Raw genomic sequence first — 23286 nt, 5'->3', positions numbered from 1 at the left:
ATTCTCCAGATTATAAGACGCTCCGGAAAGTAATACGAACCCTAAATACTTGTGCCCGGTGTCAATAAAGTAATATATTCATACATAGATACAGATACATACACACGTATCGGATTATAAGACGCCGCGGTGGTGAGACGTTAACTCCCTCGTCTGATATGGAGGAGATCGTGGGTTCGATCACGACCCTGACGCCTGCTGTATATTTGGAGCTTGCACGTCTCTCTCTCCTCGTCGTCACGTGGATTTTCCTCCTGGTCCTCCGGTTTTTCCCTCCACATTTATCATGATCAACGCGCGTTTAGAGCAATGGGCTGCTATAAATTTCCATGTAAGCTATCGTTTGTGATAGGGCGCTTCTGAAAAAGAGCTATATAGCTAATTGGGTCTTACCTGGTAAAATTTTAAACTAGTGTATAGTGTTAATAGTTTAGTTAAACTTTTGATTTTAAATACTGTACGAGAAAAAAATGCATCATATCATCCGGAGAATATGGTTACACAGCAGACATACCAACTCAAATCTCCGTTGGTAGACACCCAGGCTCATTGAATAAAAATCGGAGTTCTACTGACTCTATTGGCTCATCAAGCAATTCACACCACCTCTTAAGGCAACCCAAACAAGTCAGATCTCGGAAGCTAAGCCCGGATAGTGTTTTGGATGGGCGGACACCGTGCGTGCATCGACAGGTGCTATAGGTGCTTCTTGCTGCTGTGGGGCTACGTGGTTGGGCAGTAGAGGGCCGGCTGCTCAGCAACAAGCCACATTGCTCTCCCCATGGTTGCCAACCGTCCCGGATTGGCCGGGAGTCTACCGGAATTGGTCTTGATCGGTCACGATGGATAGCAATCCGGGAGATTTTAATTGTGGGATATATTAATAAAAAAAAGTTAATAAAATCACTCAGAGTTGGCAATCCTAATGCCCCCACGTCTATGCTTCCCGTCGACCCAGTACACGACGTTGGGGAAGGGAGGCCCTCATCCAGCAGTGGAATTGATGGACAAATGGATGTATACATGTATGCACGCGGGCACTTGTGTCAGTGGATGTTCAACAAACAGCACGTGAACAGTTGTATGTATATACAGTATCTACACATACCAAGTAAATAATGAAAAAAAACCTTATAACACCGAGGAATTTAACCCTAATTTCAACCAGGTGCTCGGCGTTTGTCCTCCAGCAGCTGGGAAGCTCGGTTGCAGGGGCGTGAGAATGATTTAGACTTATTTTGGGGGGGGGGGAGGGGGCAAGTAGTCAAGGATAGGGGGGGGCTATGTCATATCGAGTCTTCACGGGAGGGGGTGGCTATGAAGGATATTATCTGTGGGGGTGGGGGGGGGGCACAGCTTATGACTTGCTTGCTTTGCTCCTTTCCCGTACAAAAGTTGCGGAGGAGCCGTGCCTCTCTCATGCCATGCGCAGGTTGAAATGCGCACACGCGGCCACCACCAAGGACGCTGACGCGGTGTGTGTCCGGGCACGTGGCTGTTGTCGCGCGAATAGGACGTATAAGCCAGTAGGTGCGTATGTGTGTGTGTGTGCATGCTCTGACGATTATCTGAACCAGTCCCGGGCCTCCCCTAGGTCGACTCAGCCTCAAACGGGTACCTGGTGCTGTGTGTAAACATCACCGCTAGGGAGACGAAGGCGGCCGGGCGTGGTGCTGGCCACCTACGCCATCGTGTGCCCTGCCGGCCTTGATTGGTGCTCACCAACAGCACGTCTGTTCAGGCTATGCGGGCGGTCTTTGTCTTTCGTGCTGAGAGTTGTATACCGGGAACACGTTTGGAGTGCGTCTTATTTTCCGGAGAGTCGTATAATCCGGAGAATACGGTGGTTGGTGTTTGCGTCATCGCCGGCAGAGGCGATAGCAAGGAATGAGCGACTCACGAGTGTCTGGCTAACCCATGCAGCTGCCATGTCGATAATAAATTTGAACAATTGATAAGCCATTAAAATAAAACTCCAACCAGCCCATACACACCTATTCCCATACCTTATGGTTCTGTTGTCAATTCATTTTTAGGGACACCGTGACCCCTCCCTCCATAGTCACACGTGCCTGTTGGGCATTTCTTCACTCGTGATTTCATCTCCTCTCCCCACGGGACCCTCTATGAAAATTCCCATCAGTGCCTTTCAGCCTCCTCCTGCAAATTGAGCCAGTGGAAAACTCCAGATCTTCCCACTTTAGAACATTGGCGGAACACGGGGTACGAGGAGTAATTGAACATTGTGGGAGTCTCTCTCACACGGGGATCGCTGGATGCCTTGAGGATGGTGTGGGTCCGACTTGCTAATTTATCGTTGGTTTGATCATCTTACCCCCTCAAGATATTTAATGATCCCATTCTCTTTCACCATTTCTCCCTCTTCCTCTCTCTTTCCTCTGCAACTCTTCTCTGCTCTAAATCACAGCCAGGGTTTTGAAATGAATCCGTCTTAAACTGATGTGGCGACACCTTCTATCCTGGTTCTGTGTTCATGCTCGTTTTGTTCAGAATCAGAAAATGTATTTATACCGGAGGAATCCGATGAGCCATCAGGCTCTTTCAAGCACATATTTTTTCACAGATGTGGAAAATGTAATTATAATAAAATAAGAGTAAAATTATACCTTCCCACGAGGCAATTTTTTTCCTCATGTGCACTTAGAATGAGGTAAATTAAGTTAATATTTTATGGGATTATAATGGGAGTACATTGTCCTGCTTATTTTAAATTTGAAACTCAGTGCATTTGACAACGTACTGACACCAAAGGACATTGGTCACCAGATTTGCCAGATGGAAAAAGCAAATCCCAACTGAAGATGCGGAGCTGTTTACCGCAGTAATTTTGAAAAATAAGAATAAGTTTTACACTTTCTGGCAATACAACAGTTGTGTTAAGATGTTCAAACACCAAATAGGAACCTTTTGCAAGGCATCGAGTCTGCATTAACCACACACAGTACTTATGGTGAACATGCAAACAAACATGCTCTGATAACATAAACATTGTCTTTGAAACTGATTGGCCTACACCAGAGAAAGCTTTCTCTATGGCCTCGTCTCACTGCCAGTGTCAGACCAGGGAACAACGCCAAGAGACGAACAGTACAACGACAATGCCACACGTATCAGATCATTTATTGCTGGGGTGAGCAGCGATAACATGAGACTTTTTTTTGCCAGTATCAAAGTACAGGGTTGTTTAAAAGAGATGGACCCGATTTGAAATCGCGATATCTCTGCAACCACGAACTGCCCATGAATGAAACTCTTACCACTTGAAAGGGCGGGGCATAGAGAGGGCGGGGCATAGAGAGGGCGGGGCACAGAGTTTCAAATGATGCCTCTCGCAACGCACAAACAGCCCCTAGCCTCAGTCATTCTCTAGATGGTGACCCCAGCGCACAAACAGCCCCTAGCCTCAGTCATTGGCAAGACGGTGACCGCCACAACACAAGGGGCGTTTCGCCTTCTGCAGTTCGGCAAGACTGAATCCATAATTGCGGTGCAGCGTGCGTTTCAACGGCGTTTTGGCATTGATCCGCCAATGTCGTTGGTACCGACAATTTGAGGAAACGGGCTGCTGTTTATGTAAGGGGAAGAGCACAAGGCGACCACGCACCTCAGAGGGAAACGTGAGAAGAGAGGCGTTTGGGACGAATTCAACTATCCTCTCGATGTTGTCCGTACAGCAGGTGGAGGGCGCATAGAGCATTTATAAAAATTTATAAAATGGTTAGTAAAACTTGATAACTCATTAAACCGTTTGTAACTTTTTGTGTAATTGTAACATGTTGCCATCGTGAAATTATACTGCTTTGAAATTGGGTCCATCATTTTAAAACAACCTAGTATGAAACATAAACATACGTTTTACCCTTACTGGCAATACAAAAGGTGTTAAGATGTTCAAACACAAAATGGATATATTTTGCAAGGAATCAAGTCTGCATTAACTGCACACAGCGCTTGTGGCAAAATATGCGAACATGTTCTGTTAATATATCTGGTTGCTGTTTGAACATCTGAACGCCTGTTTGAGTTCCAGCAAGGTTAAACCCCATACTTACTTTTGTTAAACTTTGATACCGCCAAAAAATATCCCATACGTTTTAATTGCTTTAGTTATTATCAAACTTTCCCCCCCATTTTATCCCACTTATTGCAATCGGTGTCATGCCGTGAAGACGAAGTAACCATTCGGATTTTTCACACAGCAGTGCCATCCTTCGTGTTAGAGAACGGCCCGCAGAAGCGGATGCCACAGAACTACCTCTGAGATCCCATCAAGCTCTGTTCCACGCAGTAGGGGGCAACGCATTCTCCACCTGCCCCTCCACTGAAATTGAAGTTCGTATAGTATCACTGCCAAGCTGATCGTGTAATTGTTAGAGCTGGAATTTTTGCCAAATGAAATGAAGGAGAAAATGTAAATTGATAAAAAAAAATTGCGTGCAGTCATCGGTGATTAAGCTGAGCCCATCAACTCTGCTATACTTGAGAAGATCCACTTTTAAATGACTCTTCGGTTATTTCAAACATCCACTTAATTTTCTGAAAACAAAACAAAACCCGTCTACGCGTCAAAGGAGGGATCAAACAAAGCAAACAACGACAGACGCAAAACCCAACCGGTCAGCAAAACAAGACATCGGCCCGCGGCAATTCCCTCCAGATGGTTTAAAAAAAAAATCAGAACCCCTCCATCCACCCCTCCCCATATAGAACTAATTCCAAGAACACAATCTCTAGGTATAGGGGTAAAACCTTCCATCTGGCAATGCTGCTAGCCATGCACGTGGGGCACGATGGGGCGGGTGGGAGGAGAGGAGCTCTAAAGCTGCTCTCTCCTCTCTCTCGTCGTGACAAGGGACGGGTTCAGCGATGAGCTTCAGTCCCTGTCACGTGCTCGTCAGCTCCACGTGAAGGCCAGAGAGGCTCGCTTTGCAACGCTGCAATGGAACGATCACTTTCAGTTGTAACAACAGTTTTATGGATCACGTTGCTCGGAAGTCTATGACGCAGACACCATGATGGCTATGTCATAGAATAACTGTAATGATATATTCTTGTATTGTATTATTATGACTGTCTGTATTAACCACGCTCATAACCTAAGTGTGTCCTTTATGTATACTTATTTAAATGGTGCGTCTCCATGGAGATGCGGTGATGACCGTGGGTAACCATGCGGATAATCATTGATGGTCTATCTCCATGGAGACGAATTACTCGTGTGTTTCTGTAGATAGGCTACTCCGTGTGTCTCCATAGAGACACATCACTGAATATGCTGCTATGGGGACAAAACAAATGTGTCTCCATGGAGATACGTTGCTGAGTATGTTTCTATGGAGACAAGTACCTGTTTGTCTCCATGGAGACACATTATTGAGCATTTTTCTATGGAGATAGGTGGATGTGTCTCCATAGAGACACATTACTGAGTATGTTTCTATGGAGACAAGTAACTGTTTGTCTCCATGGAGACACATTACTGAGTATGTTTCTATGGAGACAGGCTACTCTGTATCCGTGGTGATGCAGCACTGACCTGTGCGTGTTTGTTTTGTGCACGTGGTTGCAGGTACTGGGTGGACACACGCTCATCCGCAAGCCCACGTGCCTCTCCCCGGCCAGAAAATCCGCGCGAACGCACAACACTAACAGAACAGTCATCGTCGTCATCATCCTCAGCCGCCTCCTCCTCACCCTGAGCCTCCTCGTCATCATTAGCCACCTGGGTCCTCCCCATTCTCATCCTTCCTGCCTGCATCACCTTAAGTCTTTATCCTGCTCCTGATTCTACATTCATATCTTAGGTCTTCTCATACTCCTGTTCTTTTGCCCTCCTAATATTTATCCCACTTTTATTTCGACTGTCCTCCTCGTATTTGACCTACTTCCTCCACGCCCTCCTTGCCCAATATTATACACCCGTGACGATGGCCATACCTCGGCTCTGAATGGAACGGGCAAGTGGCCCGAGTGTGACTGCGACCCCGTTAGGACTTCGTGTGACCCCGTGACGCTCACGCCAAGTCACCACGTGCAGCTTGGATTTCTGATCGCTGCGGCCCAACAAAACATCGATCGACGAAAGCCCCCCGGGCGACGGCACCCTCCACTTGTCTCTCATTGGACTTGAAGGCAGTGTGCCCGGCAGGCGTTATGATCGATCATTAATCGCAGCCAAGATCATCACCACCATCATCCTCCATTCTCTGGTGTCAGACTCGTTTTCATCGTCAGTGTACATTGGCTTATATAGCCTTGTTCAAAGAAACGTCGACAACATTTACATCTGCTATTTCACTATTAGTGCTGGCCAATTGGGGTCATAGCCTTTCAGGCCTGTACTCGGCAAACCTTTGAAAAGTGTCCCGAGTGCTTTAAAACCCCAGTTTGGCCATCTCAATCCAAGGTCTCCAGAAACTCGTGGATGGTGTCTTACTCTCAACCATCATAACGTTTCTTCCCAGACGTAGAACGACCAGATCTTCCAGATTCTTCCAAACGTCTTCTCTACCAAGCCATCTCTTCTATTAAATTGAAACATGTTTTTCCTATAGTTCATAAACTAACTTAACGTCAGTATAAATTTGAGGCCTGCGGCAGGCCTTAGCTGGACTGCACACGGCCAACAGCGTCTGTACGAGGGCTGAATTGACGCCCAATAAAATAATTTTGACTCAGCCCTGAAGGGAAACTAAAAGGGTTACAGCTTACTCAGACTTCTGAGGATACAAGTAGGCGGGACACAGCGTGGATGCGCCTGACTCAATAGTGTTCACAGCAAATTATACGTGAGAACATTTAAAAGCGTTGGATACAACTAGGCACTTTTATTTCTTGATTATAATTTCATTCGTGAATTCAAAAATAATCTGCAAACACTCAATTCATTGTCAAGAATAAAGTGTGATGTTTGTTGGTTGGGCATTGAAATTGGAAATCTTCAAATAAAGTTAATTCCAAGTTTAATGACTTGATTGTGAATCACACACAGTTCCAGAAAATCCATACAATTGTCTATCCATATCCGAACCCAACAGAATCAAACGGAATCCAAACAGAATCTGCTCCCTCAACCACCACTTAAGAATCCAGGGACAGTGACTCACGAATATTCTGGTTTCAATAACAAACAAGACAGCTTCCAACACACGTGGATTTCTTCAGACGAGAACAATTTGTTCAAGGGCAAGCAGTCAAGTTTCACCCGTCAACCTTCGTGCGAACAAGACATCTGCATCGCCGGCATCATTTTGTCTTAAACACAAACCCGCATCGTTTACCTCTGCATGTTCACAACAATGCCGGCCATCGCAGAGATAACCTCAGCCCTGCAGGCCCTCGCGGCCGCCACCAACGGAATCCCGGCCAACGTAATGACATCTCTACCCAGCGAGCCACTGGGCGCACTCTTACAAAGCATGCAGGGCAACCACCATCAACATCCAGTGAGCCACCACCACCACCACCACCAGAGCGCCGGTCTCCACCACAGCGCCGGCCTCCAGCAGCAGAGCGGCCACCTCGCCGACGTGATGTCCCTGAGCGAGCACATGGGCCGCGGCGGAGCGGAGGGGGGCGGCGGCGGCGTCGTTGGCGGCGCTGGCGCCGGAATGGGCATCTTGGGAGCAGCCGGAGGAGGGGGCCTGCTCCACATGAAGGGCGTCATGCGGCGCCGGCAGCTCTACTGCCGCACTGGATTCCACGTCACCCTGCTGCCCAACGGCACGGTGCACGGCACGCGCCGGGACCACAGCCGATTCGGTAAGTGGATACCGGAGGCAGAGCGGTTTTTTTTTGCGAGCGGTCGGCATTTGGTGACCGCACTCTACTGACGAGCCCCAATAGTGATGATGACACCACCGTGTCTCCAGTTGTCTCCAGTTGTCTCGTGTATTTCTCGCTGCTGCCTGTCAGTTGGTAGGTCAACATTTTTGCTCTAATTTATTTTGATGGTGACAATACACAAAGGCTCTGAAACGCTTTTTGTACACCCTTCTGCGTACGTTTTGAAACGGGGAGAAGGGTTCCCGGGCAGTGGGGGTCATGCGTGCGAGCGGCACCAGAGCCTCAGAGGCTGCGTGCCTGCAGGCAAGGGCGTCCAATGATCCTTAACATCCACGGTTAACAAAAATCCCCGAAGCGTGCCTTCTCATTTCCAATTGATTTCCAATTGAACGCGAAACGGTACGTTCACAACACTCTCCTGTGGTAATCTTGGGACAATATGAGCATTGGAGAATACGAGGTCAGGTATTCTGCCCCGCTACTCTGCCTGCGAACCCAGTAGTGTGCGTTAAAGCAGAGAAACCGATGGGCATCATCTTCCTTGACTGCTAAAACCCTCATGCATTGCAGGTGTTTTACAGGGGATTTTTCTTTTCGTTTTAAACACTTTGTTGCGTTGTTATGTCTTTTTTTTTAGTACATGCCTGGTGGATTTTTTTTCCCTTCAAGTTTTATTAGACTGTGCCAGACGTGGTTAAGAAACACTCCTAAAATCTTGGATAAAGCTCACGGTAATTTTGGAAGCCTGCTTTTTTCTCCGTTCACTTAAAGCTTCCGATACCTGACAGTGTTTGTCTTTAATCAGCGATAATAACGGCAGGGCCCATGCGGGGCAAGACGGGAAGCGGTAACATCTGTAGGCTGCGACGAGACGGACAAGGGCCAGGATGTCAAAGTGGGTCGTTTTAGTGCGCGGCGTATGGCTCTCCAAACTTGGGGCAACGCTTTGATCAATTTGACTGGGGTTTTTTTTTTACATGGCAACTCGTTAATGGCAACACAACCTTAAACTGGCGTTTCGTTCGTACCAGATCATTTTTACGGGAGTTATCGTGCCCCCTTCTTCGTTTCAGACAGATGGACAAAGCTGATGCATTGACGCTGTCAACCCAAGTTGGAAAGAGTTAGAAAGAATAGATTCTTAAATGTATTGATTCGCTGCGAGGGTTTAGGCCGTAGTGGGCGGTGGGGGGGTATTGCCGCATGTCTCGTCTAGGACCCCTCGTTGCTGCTGCTGCTACCGCCACTTTATAAAACGTTGCAAAGATGACAGTGCTGAGTGAAGGAGTATATGATGATCTGTGGGATCACAACGACCATATCAAGATAACTGTGAACCTCACGTTGAACCTCTTTGGATCAGGGAGGGAGGGGGTTCAAGCCCCGGGTTGGGTTTTTACATCGCTCGGGGGCGTTTGTAATGGCCATGATGTGACACCGAGCCAAATTCTTTGAGTTCCTCAGCTCGTGCCCTGGGGTTGGGTGTCCCTCGCGGGGGCTAGCGCCCATGCCAGGAGACTCTGCAGACTTTGAATTTAAGTGCTGTGGGTAAAAAAAAATATTTCCCAATAACTGTGATATAGGTGAAACCATGTGCTCGACGTAGTCTGGGTCTGGAGTGATCGTGCACACGACTGAACGTGTTGTTCCATGTCATATTGTTGGAATTCCGGTCAATGAATATATGACAATCCTCACGATAACTTATTGTGTGTGTGTATATATATTGGGAACTACAATTTTCAAATGAGCCTTTTCTCATCACGATGTCATGTATTAGTTTGGAAACATCAGAATTCACAATTATATTAAAAGGCAGAAGGGAAAAGTGCAGCCCTGCCAATTGTTCGCTCACGCCACGACTGGCTGAAGGACTGCACCAGAGAGAGCTATATAGAGGGTATTTGGCCTACTCTTCCATGCTTGCCAGATGTTTTGTGTGGGTACTCCCACCTCTTCGCAGATGTCTTGGAAGAGGTGCGAGGCGGCAAAGTAAGCAGGTGTAATAGGCTGAGAGCAGTGCAGTAAAATTAATTGTTGTATTATACTATGGCCCCATGTCTGCGCTCATTGCCCATCACCAACATGCACTGACGGGCGCAGTGAAGTACGGCCGAATAACCTGCACAACGACCCACGCGGCATGAGGAGGCCCTCGTCCAGCAGTGGATTGACAAAAGGGATGTGTGTGCACGTGTGTTATGGATGCACCAGTGCCACCTGGGGACTGTGAAATGCTGTCCCCTGCTCATGATAACAAACCTACTGCCAGCCAATTGCTGTTTCCACCGACCACTGTGCACTCGCTGAAGTGATCGTTGCTCACAGATGTGGCCCCGTCTCTGCAGGGATCCTCGAGTTCATCAGCGTGGCCGTGGGGCTGGTGAACATCCGCGGGGCGCACACGGGCATGTACCTCGCCATGAACCAGCGCGGAGAGCTGTATGCAACAGTGAGTCCACGCACACACAAACGCAAGCACAAACACATGGCCCCCAAATAGCCTACCTCTCACAGACTTTTGGAGCAAGTGCTGTTAGCCACGATGGTGGGGAGGAGGCCGCGATGGCGTGGAGGAGGCCGTGATACACTCATCTTACACTGACTCACTCACACATCATACACTGACTCACTCACACATCATACACTGACTCACTCACACATCATACACTGACTCACTCACACATCATACACTGACTCACTCACACATCATACACTGACTCACTCACACATCATACACTGACTCACTTACGCATCATACACTCACACAACCACTGACCCATTCACTCATCATACAATGATTCACTCATCATATACTCACTCATAATACGCTCACTCACACATCATACACTCACTCACACTACCACTGACTCACACATCATACACTGACTCACACATCATACACTCACTACCATTGACTCACTCACACATCATACACAGGGAGTGTCATGCTGACAGATATGGCTGCAAGTTTGTTCGTACATGTTATGTATATCGTTTATTGTTAAATTTTAATCAAAGTTCCTATGATTACTGTTGTTACATTGTATTTTATAGCTTTATTTTGGTGATTTCTAAAACATATGGTTAAGCCATGTTTCTTGCGGAAGTGCAGAGTTGGCCTGATAACTTGAATCTAAATTGTCTTATGGTTGTTATTGTTTGTCTTGCATCACAATGGGATTTTTTCACACAGCGTTGTAATACGGTGTTTATTTTCTGGAAGATTTGCTGGTTTATCCAGGATGTTTCTGTTGCACGTCGTCGCTTTAAGATGTTTCTCTGTTCATATTTTGTTTGTTGCGGTTGCACCCGACTCAAGAGCCGCATGGCTCACAGGGCTATGCCTAATAAATTAAACTTGAAACACCCATCGATACATTTAATACCCAAACAGTGCACGATGGCACGGTGTGGTCTGCACCACACCTCGCTGTGTGAACTCGCAACTTTATGATTTTGAGACGCTCACTCTGCCATTGATCCTACACACCGACTACTGTACCACTTTGTGGTGCAGTCAACAGTGGTAGCACTATGAATAGACTTACCGTATACCCACCATAGGATTGTGGATTTTATGCCACTGGCTCCCCAGTAAACATGGAATTTTGGGCTCAACGTTGGTCCAGCGTTTCCAACGACAATGTCCACGTTGGGCCGACATTGACATATTTACTGTTTACTGGCTGAAGCTGGGGGGGGGGGGGGGGGGGGGGTGCTGGCTGTAAACGGTAGATGAGCACCGCCTCAGCGCTCAACATTGAGCGGAAGACGACTTCTACGCGACGGACCTTTCATTTTGTGGTCGCGGTGTGTGTCTCGCGTACGTGGCCCCAGGCCGCAATGTCGTCGGACACCATCTTCCGCGAGCAGTTCGAGGAGAACTGGTACAACACGTACGCCAGCGCAGCCCACCGCCACGCGCTCTCCTCCCGCCGCCTGTACGTGGCGCTCAACCGCGACGGCTCACCCCGGGACGGCACGCGGACTCGCCGGCACCATAAGAACGCGCACTTCTTGCCGCGTCCTGTCAACGACGGCGGGCCGGGCGGCCGGCTGGGGGAGAGCGAAGCCTCGGAGCGCGAGCAGGCGGCGCTCGTGCGGTCGCTCGGCAAGCAGCGCAGCTGATGGCCCACAACGAACGTTTAGTAGCATTGTCCGGGTCAAGGGTCGGCAACCGTCGCCCCCAGTTGTTGGCGATTGACTTCAACACCTTAAAGTGCACACGTTCATTTTCCAGATTGTTGTTATTATTTGTGAGCCCAAATCATTATTTATTCAGTGTGTATTCGGTTGATCAGAATTCAGTGTTGTTGTTTAAGTTAAGTGAACCTCGAATTTATGGTGGAAAGGAAATAGTTGATTTAAGGTGGCTGGGTGGCTCTTTGGCGCTTGTCATCCTGAGGCAGGACTGAGAATAAGCTGGGTGTGAACTGCGTCAACTCCTGTTGCCAAATCTGGGCCTTCCTTCTGTTCAGTGCAAGTTCGATCCGTTCAGCAGCAAAGTCGCCGACGAAGCACAAAATGAAACCACCTCACCGCTGGTTTTGCACTTCATTCGGTGGAGCCCAGGCCGGAGGCTGAGCCAGAAGGGTGCATTGTGTGAACAATTAATTCACCTTCACGACTAAGTAAAAATGTCGAGTAGTTAGAGCACTTTCTGCGAGATAGACTTCTTAAAAACGTCAGAGGAAGCCTGTGATGTCACTTCTCAGTTGTTGCAAGATGATGCGTCTCATCGGTGTGAAGAAGTGCATACGCATTTCGAATATTCACATTGGGGAGGTGGGGGGGTGGAAAGCGTAAAAACATGAAAAATATGACACTAATATATTTTTAAAAACCTGAAAAAAATATTCTTGGACCAAAAACAGTTCGAGATGCTAACTGATGGTACACGATCATTTCGATCATTTTAACATGAGTCAATTTATCTGGCTGTGTCGACTGACCCTGGGATCTGTTGGTTCCTAGTTCCTGTGGTTCTTTGCCTCGCAAGCTATGTGCTGTCTCGCAAATCACACGATCACACCGGTCAATCACATCAATAGACATCACACATTTGGTGCCGGGCGACATATGCCACAATAAGACATCGATACCGGCATCTACCCAGTAAACATGCAACATTGCGCCATCATTGGCATGTGGTTTGAACCGGTGGACCGACGTTGGCCCAATATCGGCCCAACGTTCAATATCTACTGGGCAGTATGTATGTCCTGTATTTGAACTTCTTTCGCACCGTACGTAGCCAACCATACTCATCGGAGGTGCGGGGAAAGGACAACAAATTCAACACAAAGCAATTCTAAAGAAATTCGTTTTCAATCTAGATTTAACAGTGCATAAGCTCCAGTGGCGTCCTAATATTGGAAGGAAGAGCATTCCAGATGGACGCAGAATCGCATCTGAAAACGCGCGATGCAGTGACCATCTTTGTTCGATGGTTAGCCAAAAGCCACTGCAAGGATGACCGCGGTTTGCGTGATGCTCTATGCCCCTTTGCGAGATCAGCAAGGTATTGTGGTTTATTTGTGGCGAGCACTTTGTGTGTAAGAGGTCGTATATATAGAGTGAATGTGAAGGTGCGATGACCTCATCCGATTCTGACCACTGCCTCGGGACAAAGAGCGGTCCTGGCGTCGTATGAGTGGGTAGTTGAGGTTAGGGTCGTTTCTGCAGGTTATGCAAGGTGACATCAATGTTTCAAATTACCTTGGCCCATATCACCCAGGTCGGGTGAAAGTGCGCGGTGGAATAAATGTAATTAAAATAAAAATTCACATAAAACAGAAACAATGAAAATACCACTAAATATGAAACTTTATTTAAACTTAAATACCACAGATGTAATTCATAGGACTGTGGCCTTTGACCACCCAGCAACAATGGACACCGTCCTGCCCTAAATGTTGTGGCAGAGCCAAGACATCTGCTTCAAGAAGAATTACTATCGAATAATCACCGAGATAGCGTGTACTATTGTTCTCTTCATACATGTAACTGAATTAGCGTAGTTCTAACTCTGACTTCTGCTGGAGCCCAACCCTTCCAAGGCATTCTGCACTCGGACGAGGCTCTGATTCCAACTAGGCCGCAACAATCTAAAACGCTATAATCTCCGTTATTTATTACCGCATTGATATTATATAAGGCATAATTTAAGCAATATTAACATATTATCGTGACTATGCCGTTCCTGTGTTTGCTAACTGCCTTAAATGATCGGTTCTGTCGTCAGTGTAATCAATAACTGGTATTTAATGTAATCTCAATATCACTCGCTTTCTGATGCAAATATGGCTGTAACCAATCACGCCTATAATGACTTAGTTTGAAATTACGGATATCTATGCATATTTAAGGTACGTTGTATTATACGTAACGTATTAATATATACAGAGAGATTACTATACTGTAATTAAGGTTTAATACATGACTAATAATAAAGTGGCTCTGCTGGACTAGAATTAGCGAACGCAATAGCCTGAGAGGTTATTAAAGCTGGGTTCTAACTCAGAATGTGGTTCTGATCCCTTTGGTATGGGCTTGGGGGATGCTTCACCACTGCGGGATTGGATTCAAACTCAAGATTAACGCGCTACTCATGTCGGGATGATCATGAGAGTGGCACGAGCATGTGAATCACGTGTGTGTGTGTGTTTTTGGGTTCCGTTTATTCCAGCATTGGATGCAGACTCGGAGCAGCGCGGCAATTGGACTCGGGCAGCGGTGCGCACAGTGTGCACATCAGCGGTGCGCACAGTGTGCACATCAGCGGTGCGCACTGTGTGCACATCAGCGGTGCACACACTGTGTGCACATCAGTGGTGCCCAGTGTGTGCACATCAGCGGTGCACACACTGTGTGCACATCAGCGGTGCACACACTGTGTGCACATCAGCGGTGCACACACTGTGTGCACATCAGCGGTGCACACACTGTGTGCACATCAGCGGTGCACACACTGTGTGCACATCAGCGGTGCACACACTGTGTGCACATCAGCGGTGCACAGTTTGTGCACATTAGCGGTGCACACACAGTGCGCACATCAGCGGTGCACAGAGTGTACCAGCAGTGGAGAATAGCCCTATTTGCCCGACGTGATGACAACTGTGTACCGGTGTCACCTTTATTATTATTATCTTCAGTGCAGAGTGGCTCTCTGCTGCTTGATTTGAGGGCTGCATTATTACTGGTTTTACCGTTTTTTTTAAGTACCATAAACATTGCCGTGTATGTCCCATACCGTTCTTTTCAAATGCGTAACCCTTTTCAGTCTTCGATGTGACACGTGAGCAGTGGAGCCCTGCTGCCCGACACAACAAGTGTGTTACGTGGTTTCAGCCCGATTAGGGATCATCGGTGGTGTGTCCCCCAACAACGATGCTGCCACACACCTTGAAATAACACCGCGTGGGGCAACTGAACGCATCCTCGCCCCTGTACAACCTGGCAGTGTAAATAGGTACAAACCGACGGTCGATCGGCAGGATGCAGTACGGTGGGGTAAAGTGTGGGCACCTCCACCTCTTACAAGACGTTTAAGCCAGTGTGGAAACGTAGGCAAGATGGGAGGGGTGGGGGGGGGGGGCTGTCGAGAGGTCCTTTAAGTGGAGGCCCTTCTGCCAGCGAGTGGCCTGGGCAGGTAATTGCAGGGCTGCGCCTTTACTATTAACCACCTTTGTGTGCCATTCGGGGCGGCACTCGGGTTACTACAAAAATGTCGACGGGGATTTTGAACACTGATTAGATGAACAGGGTTAGATCCATTCCCAAATTCTGTGAATGTACAGTAGTCCTGCAACTAATTTACTAAAAGCTATTTACAAACCCTGCAACTAATTTACAAACTTCAGGCTAGAATTTTTAAGCACAGTTATTTTGGTTTTCGCTTTTTTTTTACCTGAAGTGCCAATGGTCAAAGAAGCAAGTGGTCATTAGCCGACAGAATGGGTTTAATTAGAAAGATTTTGACGAGATGGGGATTTGACCAATTAAGTCGATTTCAGGTTTTAAACAACACAGCATCTTCCTCCTCCTCCAGCAAATTGCGAACCACAAACGTTTGCAAATGAATTCAAAAGCTAAAACACGCGTTCTTATTATTTTTAATGTAAAGAACTTTATCGACACTGAAAGTAAAAAGACCTTTTAGCGGTTTTAAAATATACCGTAATAAAATTGGAATGTCAAGTAAACTCACCCGGGGTTTTATTTTTTTTATTAAAGTTTTAAGTGACTGCAGAAACATGCCTAATGAGAAAAAAACACATGTAAAATGCGTTTAAGGTTCTGTATTACGTTACGTTCAACAGCTTGCTTAATTTAATCAGATAATTTAATAATTATTATATTTATTTAATGTTTGATTACTGTTATAATGAGTGCACTGAGCAACAGGGACAAGGTCACGCTAGGCCTCGCAGACCCTTCCCCCTTTGCCTGAATCACCTTAAGCAGATATAAAACATCGGAGACGCGCTGCCACTCCTTACACTGCTTTCACAACTGAAGAATTGTACATATAACAAAAAAAGGTTCCTTACCTGTCAAAGTACCAATTGAGGATCGAGCCACCCTTTTCAATCGGGTCCCAGTTTAACTTGTTTGGCCAATTCACAATTGAGCATTTTGGAATGTGGGAGGAATCCGGAGCATTGTGTGCACTGTAATGGGATTATTCTCAAATATCCACACAGGTCAACGGTCTACATGCTGTACCATGTTCCGCATACCACCTTCCAATGAACATGTCACGTAGGACCAGGATTGGCCCAGTGTCAACCAACGTTGGTCCAACGTTGCATCTTACCGGGCTCCTCGTCTTTCCAATGGGTATCTCAAGCACAATTTTGCGGGGATGACCCATACCACCTATTACAGGTGTGCTCAGCCACGCTTGGCCTATGCTTTCGGACAGTGGCCCATCTTTGGAGCAGAGAGAGAGAGGGGAAGAGTGTCGAAAGTTGCGAATCATAGCCGAAGATGTAATTTCACATTGCGATTATTTGAAACCCTTTAAACATCGGACAATGAATTGGCGTACGAATAGTTTGCATGAGTAGATACCAAGTACCGAAAAACTCACTCTCGATGACGCAGCCGTAAGGGTTTAATTTTAGGCACATGAAGCAAATGTGTGCAATGTGGCATTAGGACAAACAAATCGTGAGGATGGGCGATTGACCAACCTGCGTACATTCGGGGGGGGGGGGGGCCCAAATTATCTTTATTGTCACGATGTCTGCCAGTTTCTTCTGGCTAAATCACGTCCAGCATCAGTTGCAAATGTCACGCAGTTTTACTCCCCCCGATTCTTTCCATTGTAAACTGTTGCATGATGACAGGTTGTAATAACTGCTGCACGAGTACCGATTGATCAATCGATAGCATGGGCGAGATTAACTATGGTCCGAGACGCCTGGAGTGTTTATGGCCTGGGGGTGAATTTGTAAAAGCCAAGTTTTATCTCCCCGGATGCCCTTTAAAAAAACGAATTGTGTTGTCTAGTGGATAAGCGCCCTTTATGACCGTATTGTGGGTAAAGCTGTACTATTATGCATAAGCCATGGAGGTTGATTCGCCATGCAATTACTGCTTGTGAATCAATATAATTCCAGACCGCCTAAGACTTCGTGGGAGAAACCCGCACCATCTGCTGGTGTGAATGTGCACAGCAGCCCGATTGTCAGCCACCAGGATTAAACAAAACACTTAATCTCATATTCTAAAACTTAATGCCAGGAAAGGGCAGTACGGGGACTGTTTATTACGTTCATTTTTATTCATCACCAGTGCGTAACAAGCGCGTACTGGTTTAATTCGTATATACCTTTTTTTCCCTACGTTATGATAGCTGTGTACTGGTTTCACCTTTATTATCATCAGTGCGGTGTGGCTCTGCTGCTTGACCTGAGGGCTGTATTATTGCTGGTTTTACCGTTATTAAGTACCATCAGCATTGCCGTGTATGTCCCATACCGTTAATTTCAAATGCGTACCTGTTTCACTCTTTGATGCGACACATGAGCAGTACTGGCCCTGCCGCCCGACATAACAAGTGTGTTACGTGGTTTCACCCCTGTTAAGGCTCATCAGTGGTGTGTCCCCCAACTACGATGCTGCCACACACCTTTGTCAAACAGGGTTATTGGGGAGAGGGCGGGGTGGTGTGCGGGCCGGTGATATTTATTGAATACGTTTCTACAATGATCGCAAAATTGTGCCAATAATGAAATAAATCGTGTCCGATGTTTTAAAAAAAAAAACGCGTGCACTCTTTTTTGTTCGCTGTGTTATTAGCAAGAGGGCAGGTGGGTGTGTTCCCTCTCCGCAGCACGGACTTAATTAAAGCAATATGACTGCAAAGGTCCTGCAATATTTGTCTTAAACACTGTGCGTGCGTAGTGTGTGTACACACCACACTGGATATGGATCGTCTGAAAGAATACAACGTAACCTTAAGGCTAACAACACCTTAAAGGTCAACGTTTTCCAAGAACAAGCTACGGTTGTACACACAGTTGCCGTTTTAACAACCATATCTGTGAGTTATAGGAAAAAAAGACAACACAAGCCCTTTTGGGGTCAACTTTGAACCCGAACATGTCTTCGTTGCGTCTGAGAAATGGTATAAAAAAATATTGATTATAGCCTACAATGTGTGTTATCGTAATTTTTGGCTTCTTTTCGGAGGTGGTAGGAGCAAATATCCAGAGCAGGTGCTGATATCTATCCATGGGGGGTTTTGTAATTATGTTGAATGGTAACGCCAAAACAATTGATATCGCATCATACCGCGAATAATTATATCGCAGCAAACCCGCATGCTGAGTACAGCACACATCTCTCTTATCCCATCAGCAATCCATTTTTAAAACGGAATTTAATATTCCCATAACGAGCAAAACAACACTTTTCAGTAAACAAAAATATCTACGGTTTATTCTACGGCGCAATATACGGACAGAAACTGCACGCGTAAAAATATTTTCACGTATTATCTAATCAGTGGCCACTGCCCAAAAATAAGGTATGGATTATAGGGGAGCGGCGATAAAAAAAATGAAAATCGTGAAGAATGTGCGTTTGGGCCGAAAATAAAATATTAAAAATAAAATAAGTCTTAAAACGTGGAGATTAAAGAGAGCGCGTGCCGCGCACCCCTGGGATTCAGGTATTTCCACTGCTGGACGCCTGGATCTTATTAGACACAGCCTGGGATCCCATAACACAGAGCCTGGGATCCCATAGGACACAGCCCAGAATCCCATAGGACACGGGTACACAATCCCAAAGGACAGAACCCAGGCTCTCTCTAATACACGGTTCCACGTTTCCATTTCACAATATTTGAGGCTCTCAAGCGAGGCTCCCTTACACCAAAACCCAGGTTCCATCACTGGTTCACGTTTTAGGCTCTCGTAGAAGACTCCCTGAATAGTCTCCTAGCCCAGACTCGCAGCCCAACTTTCTTGAGCAGGTGTCCATTAGACTCAGCCCAGACGCCCATCAAAGGCTCCCTAACCAGGTATGTCTGGTGTGTGTTTATTATGTGTTTACGATATGTATGAGGTATGTTTATGCTGCATGGTATGAATGGTGTATCACTATGTTATGTGTAGCATCTGCCACGGTATGTGCTTGTTGCAAATGTTTACCAGGCATTGTGGTGTCACTGGTGTATGTACGGTATATTAGCGTGTATATTATGATTGGTTTGTTCATGGAGTGTATATAAAATGAATAGTCGTGCTTTATTCTATATTCATGGCAGGGAGATTCCTGCAGGTATCGTATCAGATTCTTATGGTTCCTCCCTGGATGATTCCTGCAAGAATCAGAGGTTTTCTACGGGTGATTCCCATGTTAAAAAATATCCATGAACGTGAATGGGATTCAAGCAGGCCCTTGAACAATATAATGGGATTCTGTGATTATATTTGCGAATTCTTCTTCGCCAAGCTGTGAGTTATAATAGCTAAGCTAAGCCAATTCCAGCCGGCCAGAATATAAATTCAAGCATATTCTAGGCAGCCAAAATCACATTCGAAACGTATGGCTGTCCAAGTGGAGGGGTGGCGTATCGGTTAGCGCGACGCTGCGCTACAAACCTGGCGACCTGGATTCGATTTCCGCTCGTGTCCAACACCAGGTGCCAATTATCTGAACCGGTCCTGGGCCTCCCCTCGGTTGACTCAGCCTCAAATGAGTACGATGTGCGGTGTGTAAACATCGCCACTCGGGAGACAAAGGCGGCCGGGCGTGGTACTGGCCACCCACCGCGTTGTGTGCCGTGCCGGCCTTCATAGGTGCTTCGCTAGCAGCACTTGCTCCTAAAGTCTGTTAAGCTCAGAGGTAGATATCACAGCCAGTAATGGGTTCTCATTTACTTTGCCAGCCTTAATCTAAAAGGTGTAAATTCCACATTCGTATGGCACTGATACATTTTTCCAAAGCAGAACCATTGTTGACTTCTCATGATCCGGGTCCTCCGGGTTTTCGTCTCCACATTTAGAAACACGCGTTTCGAGTGCTTGGCTGCGCTACATTGCCACGTGATGTCAGTTCGTTGAGCTAAGGGGCCCTCCATATATGACGTCACGCACCTGGGGGGGAGGTCAGACATTTGTGACGATGTGTGACGAGGAGGGGGGTTTGAGAAATGTGACGTCACATCAAAACGCGCAATTTTAAATAAATATAGACAACACGTTCTACTTAATTAAATAGACTTTTTAATCAATGTTTTCTCCTACAACATCAGAGTGCAGCGCCACATTAAATACGCACTACAATAGTTTAAAGCGATTTGAAGCATGTTTTATTTTTTGGGAGTGGGGGGGGGGGCAGAGCTTTGTGACGTCATATTTGAGGGGGGGTCTGACTTCTTGTGACGAAGTGTGACGAAGGGGGGGGGGTCAAAAAATCGCGTGACGTCATTTATGGACGGCCATTAACTTTGGTGGCCAGATCGCTTCTGAACAAGAGCTACATAGCTTCAGTGGGCCTTACCCGGGTAAAATAAAAATTTAAAAAAATAGTTAAAAACAAACAAGACGCACTTTCGGCACCCTGTATCTGAAAAGCAAATGTTGGAGATGGTTTCTCATACAGTAATCCGGTTAGATCTACAAGTACATGAGGCCAGATCTGTTTAACTTTATCGACACCGGGCACAAGCTTTTGTTTGGGTGCGTCTTACTTTCCGGAGCGTGCGTCTTATAATCCAGGAGAGTAAGGTTAACAAACAGTTCAACAGGCGTGCACTTATAAACTTGTGTAGCTATGGTAACGGCCATTCACATTTCGTAGAACAGACGGGGGCGCTGCAACCTTCGAAAATGCCAGAATACATCAGCGGCGACCAAATTTCACAAGGTCGCCTCGGGTGAACACCCCTCTTAAGATTGTCCTTTAAGGAAATTCGGTTTGTTTTAAGTGCTTTTAATTGAAGCACAAGTTATATGCAACGCTGGCGTTCATGCTTACGGGATGACTTCACGGACAATTGTATCAATTGTACCCTCTTCACCTAAATACTGCAATTATTTACTCCAATTATGCATAATGGTTTCTCGAATGTAATTTTACTATGAATGAATGGTTCAAAGAGTATTTTGTCCAAGTCATCGTATTTTACAGAAGATTGTATTGAATCAATACTAAATATATGAACTGCACAGTATTGCATCATTGTGCAATGCAGTAGTTTTGTTCTGATTTTGTTTTATTTACCTGAATGTGTTTTTTGTGTTTAAAATGTTTTTAGTAATTGTAATAACCCAGGTCATTCTCGCAAATGAGGATTCTCTGGTCTCTTTTGCATTTGTCTGACGTGGTCAAATAAAATAAACTATTAATTATACGAAGCACTGTTATTGCCTCATTTAATGCTGACAATTGAAATAACTGTGGGAGTTAGGTGGAATAACCTTACTCGTAAAACACCTTGATTTCCTTATGCTGCTTCAAATATATAACCTCATATAGTTTATTTTGTATATTCTGCGAATTGCTATGATCCAGAGTCTTAACCTTATTTTAGATTTGATATAGTGCCTGCTGTATCTAGTTCCAACAGCCCATCCCCACTTCTTTGATGATGCCCACAAATATTCATTATTGTCCAAGAGCGTTCCCCTTTTAATACTTTCCAAGTCAAGTAAATTTTATTTTTGCTTACACATGTGGCGCTTTTCTGGCACACATCTGCCACCCAAAGCACCATCTCAACTCAGGTTGAAAGCAGTTATGCATTATCTCTGACCTGTATAAAACGGTGCACGGTTAATCTCATAGAGACGATCCACTATAACGTTTCTTGGACAAAGGTTTTGCCAAAAACTTGGGAAATAAAAAAAAACAGCGCTAAAATTATTTGCCTGCGCGTTAGTGTTGTCATATGGAGGAAATCGCCCCCAGCCACATGAATGTGGAATTTCCACCATTGGCTCAGGACTTTAAACAGGAAATCAGAGCCACCCTCAATGCTCTTTTGAGCAGGAAATCACCTTAGTAATATATTTAAAACATTTTAAAATAATCAATTTAACCACTGCACGCGCTCAATCACCACTGAACGTGCTCCATATATTTTACTTGGGGTAGGCCACGTGATAATTTAACGCCAAAATTATTTTCATTAATCGCACACGCGACTTTTGAGTTCATTACATCATGACGCTCAGGGAAGTTTGAGCGAAATCGTCGTATGTCGATACTGAATGCGATCTTTGCAAGGTTTTAACCCAGTAAACATGGAACGTTGGGCCAACAATGATCCAACGGTTCTAACCACATGCCAACGTTGGCCCAACGTCTGGTATGTTTACTGGGAAGCCACCGGTGAGGAACTTTATTGGTCGGAATTCGATCAATACATAATCCAGGTTTTTGGGGTTAAATCGTTAAACCCAGAATATGCCAATTCGTTACTAGTGCAGCACACTTGTGTATTGGACAGCAAAGCCACAACGTTTACAATCTGAGTATGATGTTTCGCCAGTAATCACAACTAGCTTCATCAGGCAACAGCCAGATTTGTGGAGGAATCCTCCTGCTGCGTTCCTTAAATAGAGGGAGAGATGTGATGACGCCACTTGTGTGCCCTTCTTGCGCGAAGTGATCAATACATTGCCACGCGTAAATCACCTACAGTATTTGTAAACGTGACAATATTGTCGGGCGGTGGAGGGTTTATGACAACTGCGGCATAAAACGACCACCTTGTGGCCTAACCCAAAAACAAATATGGATCATTGTAGCTCAAATCTACTCTCCAGTAGTGTGCGACTGTGGTCATCCATAACAGACTAACATACGGTACAACATGTAACAACGCAATGCTCCCGATCCATAAATATGAAGGAGACATCATCTCAGTGTGAAATTGTAGTTGCTGCTCTGAATCTACATCAGAAGCAATACGAAATAAGCTAAAACCTCCCGTAAATCCCCTGACTTTTG

General features: G+C 45.9%; 1 protein-coding gene across 1 annotated transcript; it reads left to right on the top strand.

The window, feature by feature from the left end:
* Positions 1 to 1356: 1356 nt before the first annotated feature.
* Positions 1357 to 14286, top strand: LOC116955945 (fibroblast growth factor 20-like). Its single transcript, XM_032977308.2, has 3 exons — positions 1357 to 7782; positions 10155 to 10258; positions 11647 to 14286. Exons 1-3 carry the CDS (start codon positions 7308 to 7310, stop codon positions 11935 to 11937), a joined length of 870 nt encoding a protein of 289 aa, XP_032833199.2. The 5' UTR covers positions 1357 to 7307; the 3' UTR covers positions 11938 to 14286.
* Positions 14287 to 23286: the final 9000 nt, after the last annotated feature.

This window comes from Petromyzon marinus, chromosome 3, assembly GCF_048934315.1.
Source record: "Petromyzon marinus isolate PM22_M1 ecotype Great Lakes invasive population chromosome 3, UKy_Petmar_22M1.pri1.0, whole genome shotgun sequence".
In the NCBI taxonomy this organism is placed as follows: domain Eukaryota; kingdom Metazoa; phylum Chordata; class Hyperoartia; order Petromyzontiformes; family Petromyzontidae; genus Petromyzon; species Petromyzon marinus.
This window is presented reverse-complemented; position numbering and strand designations above follow the sequence as displayed.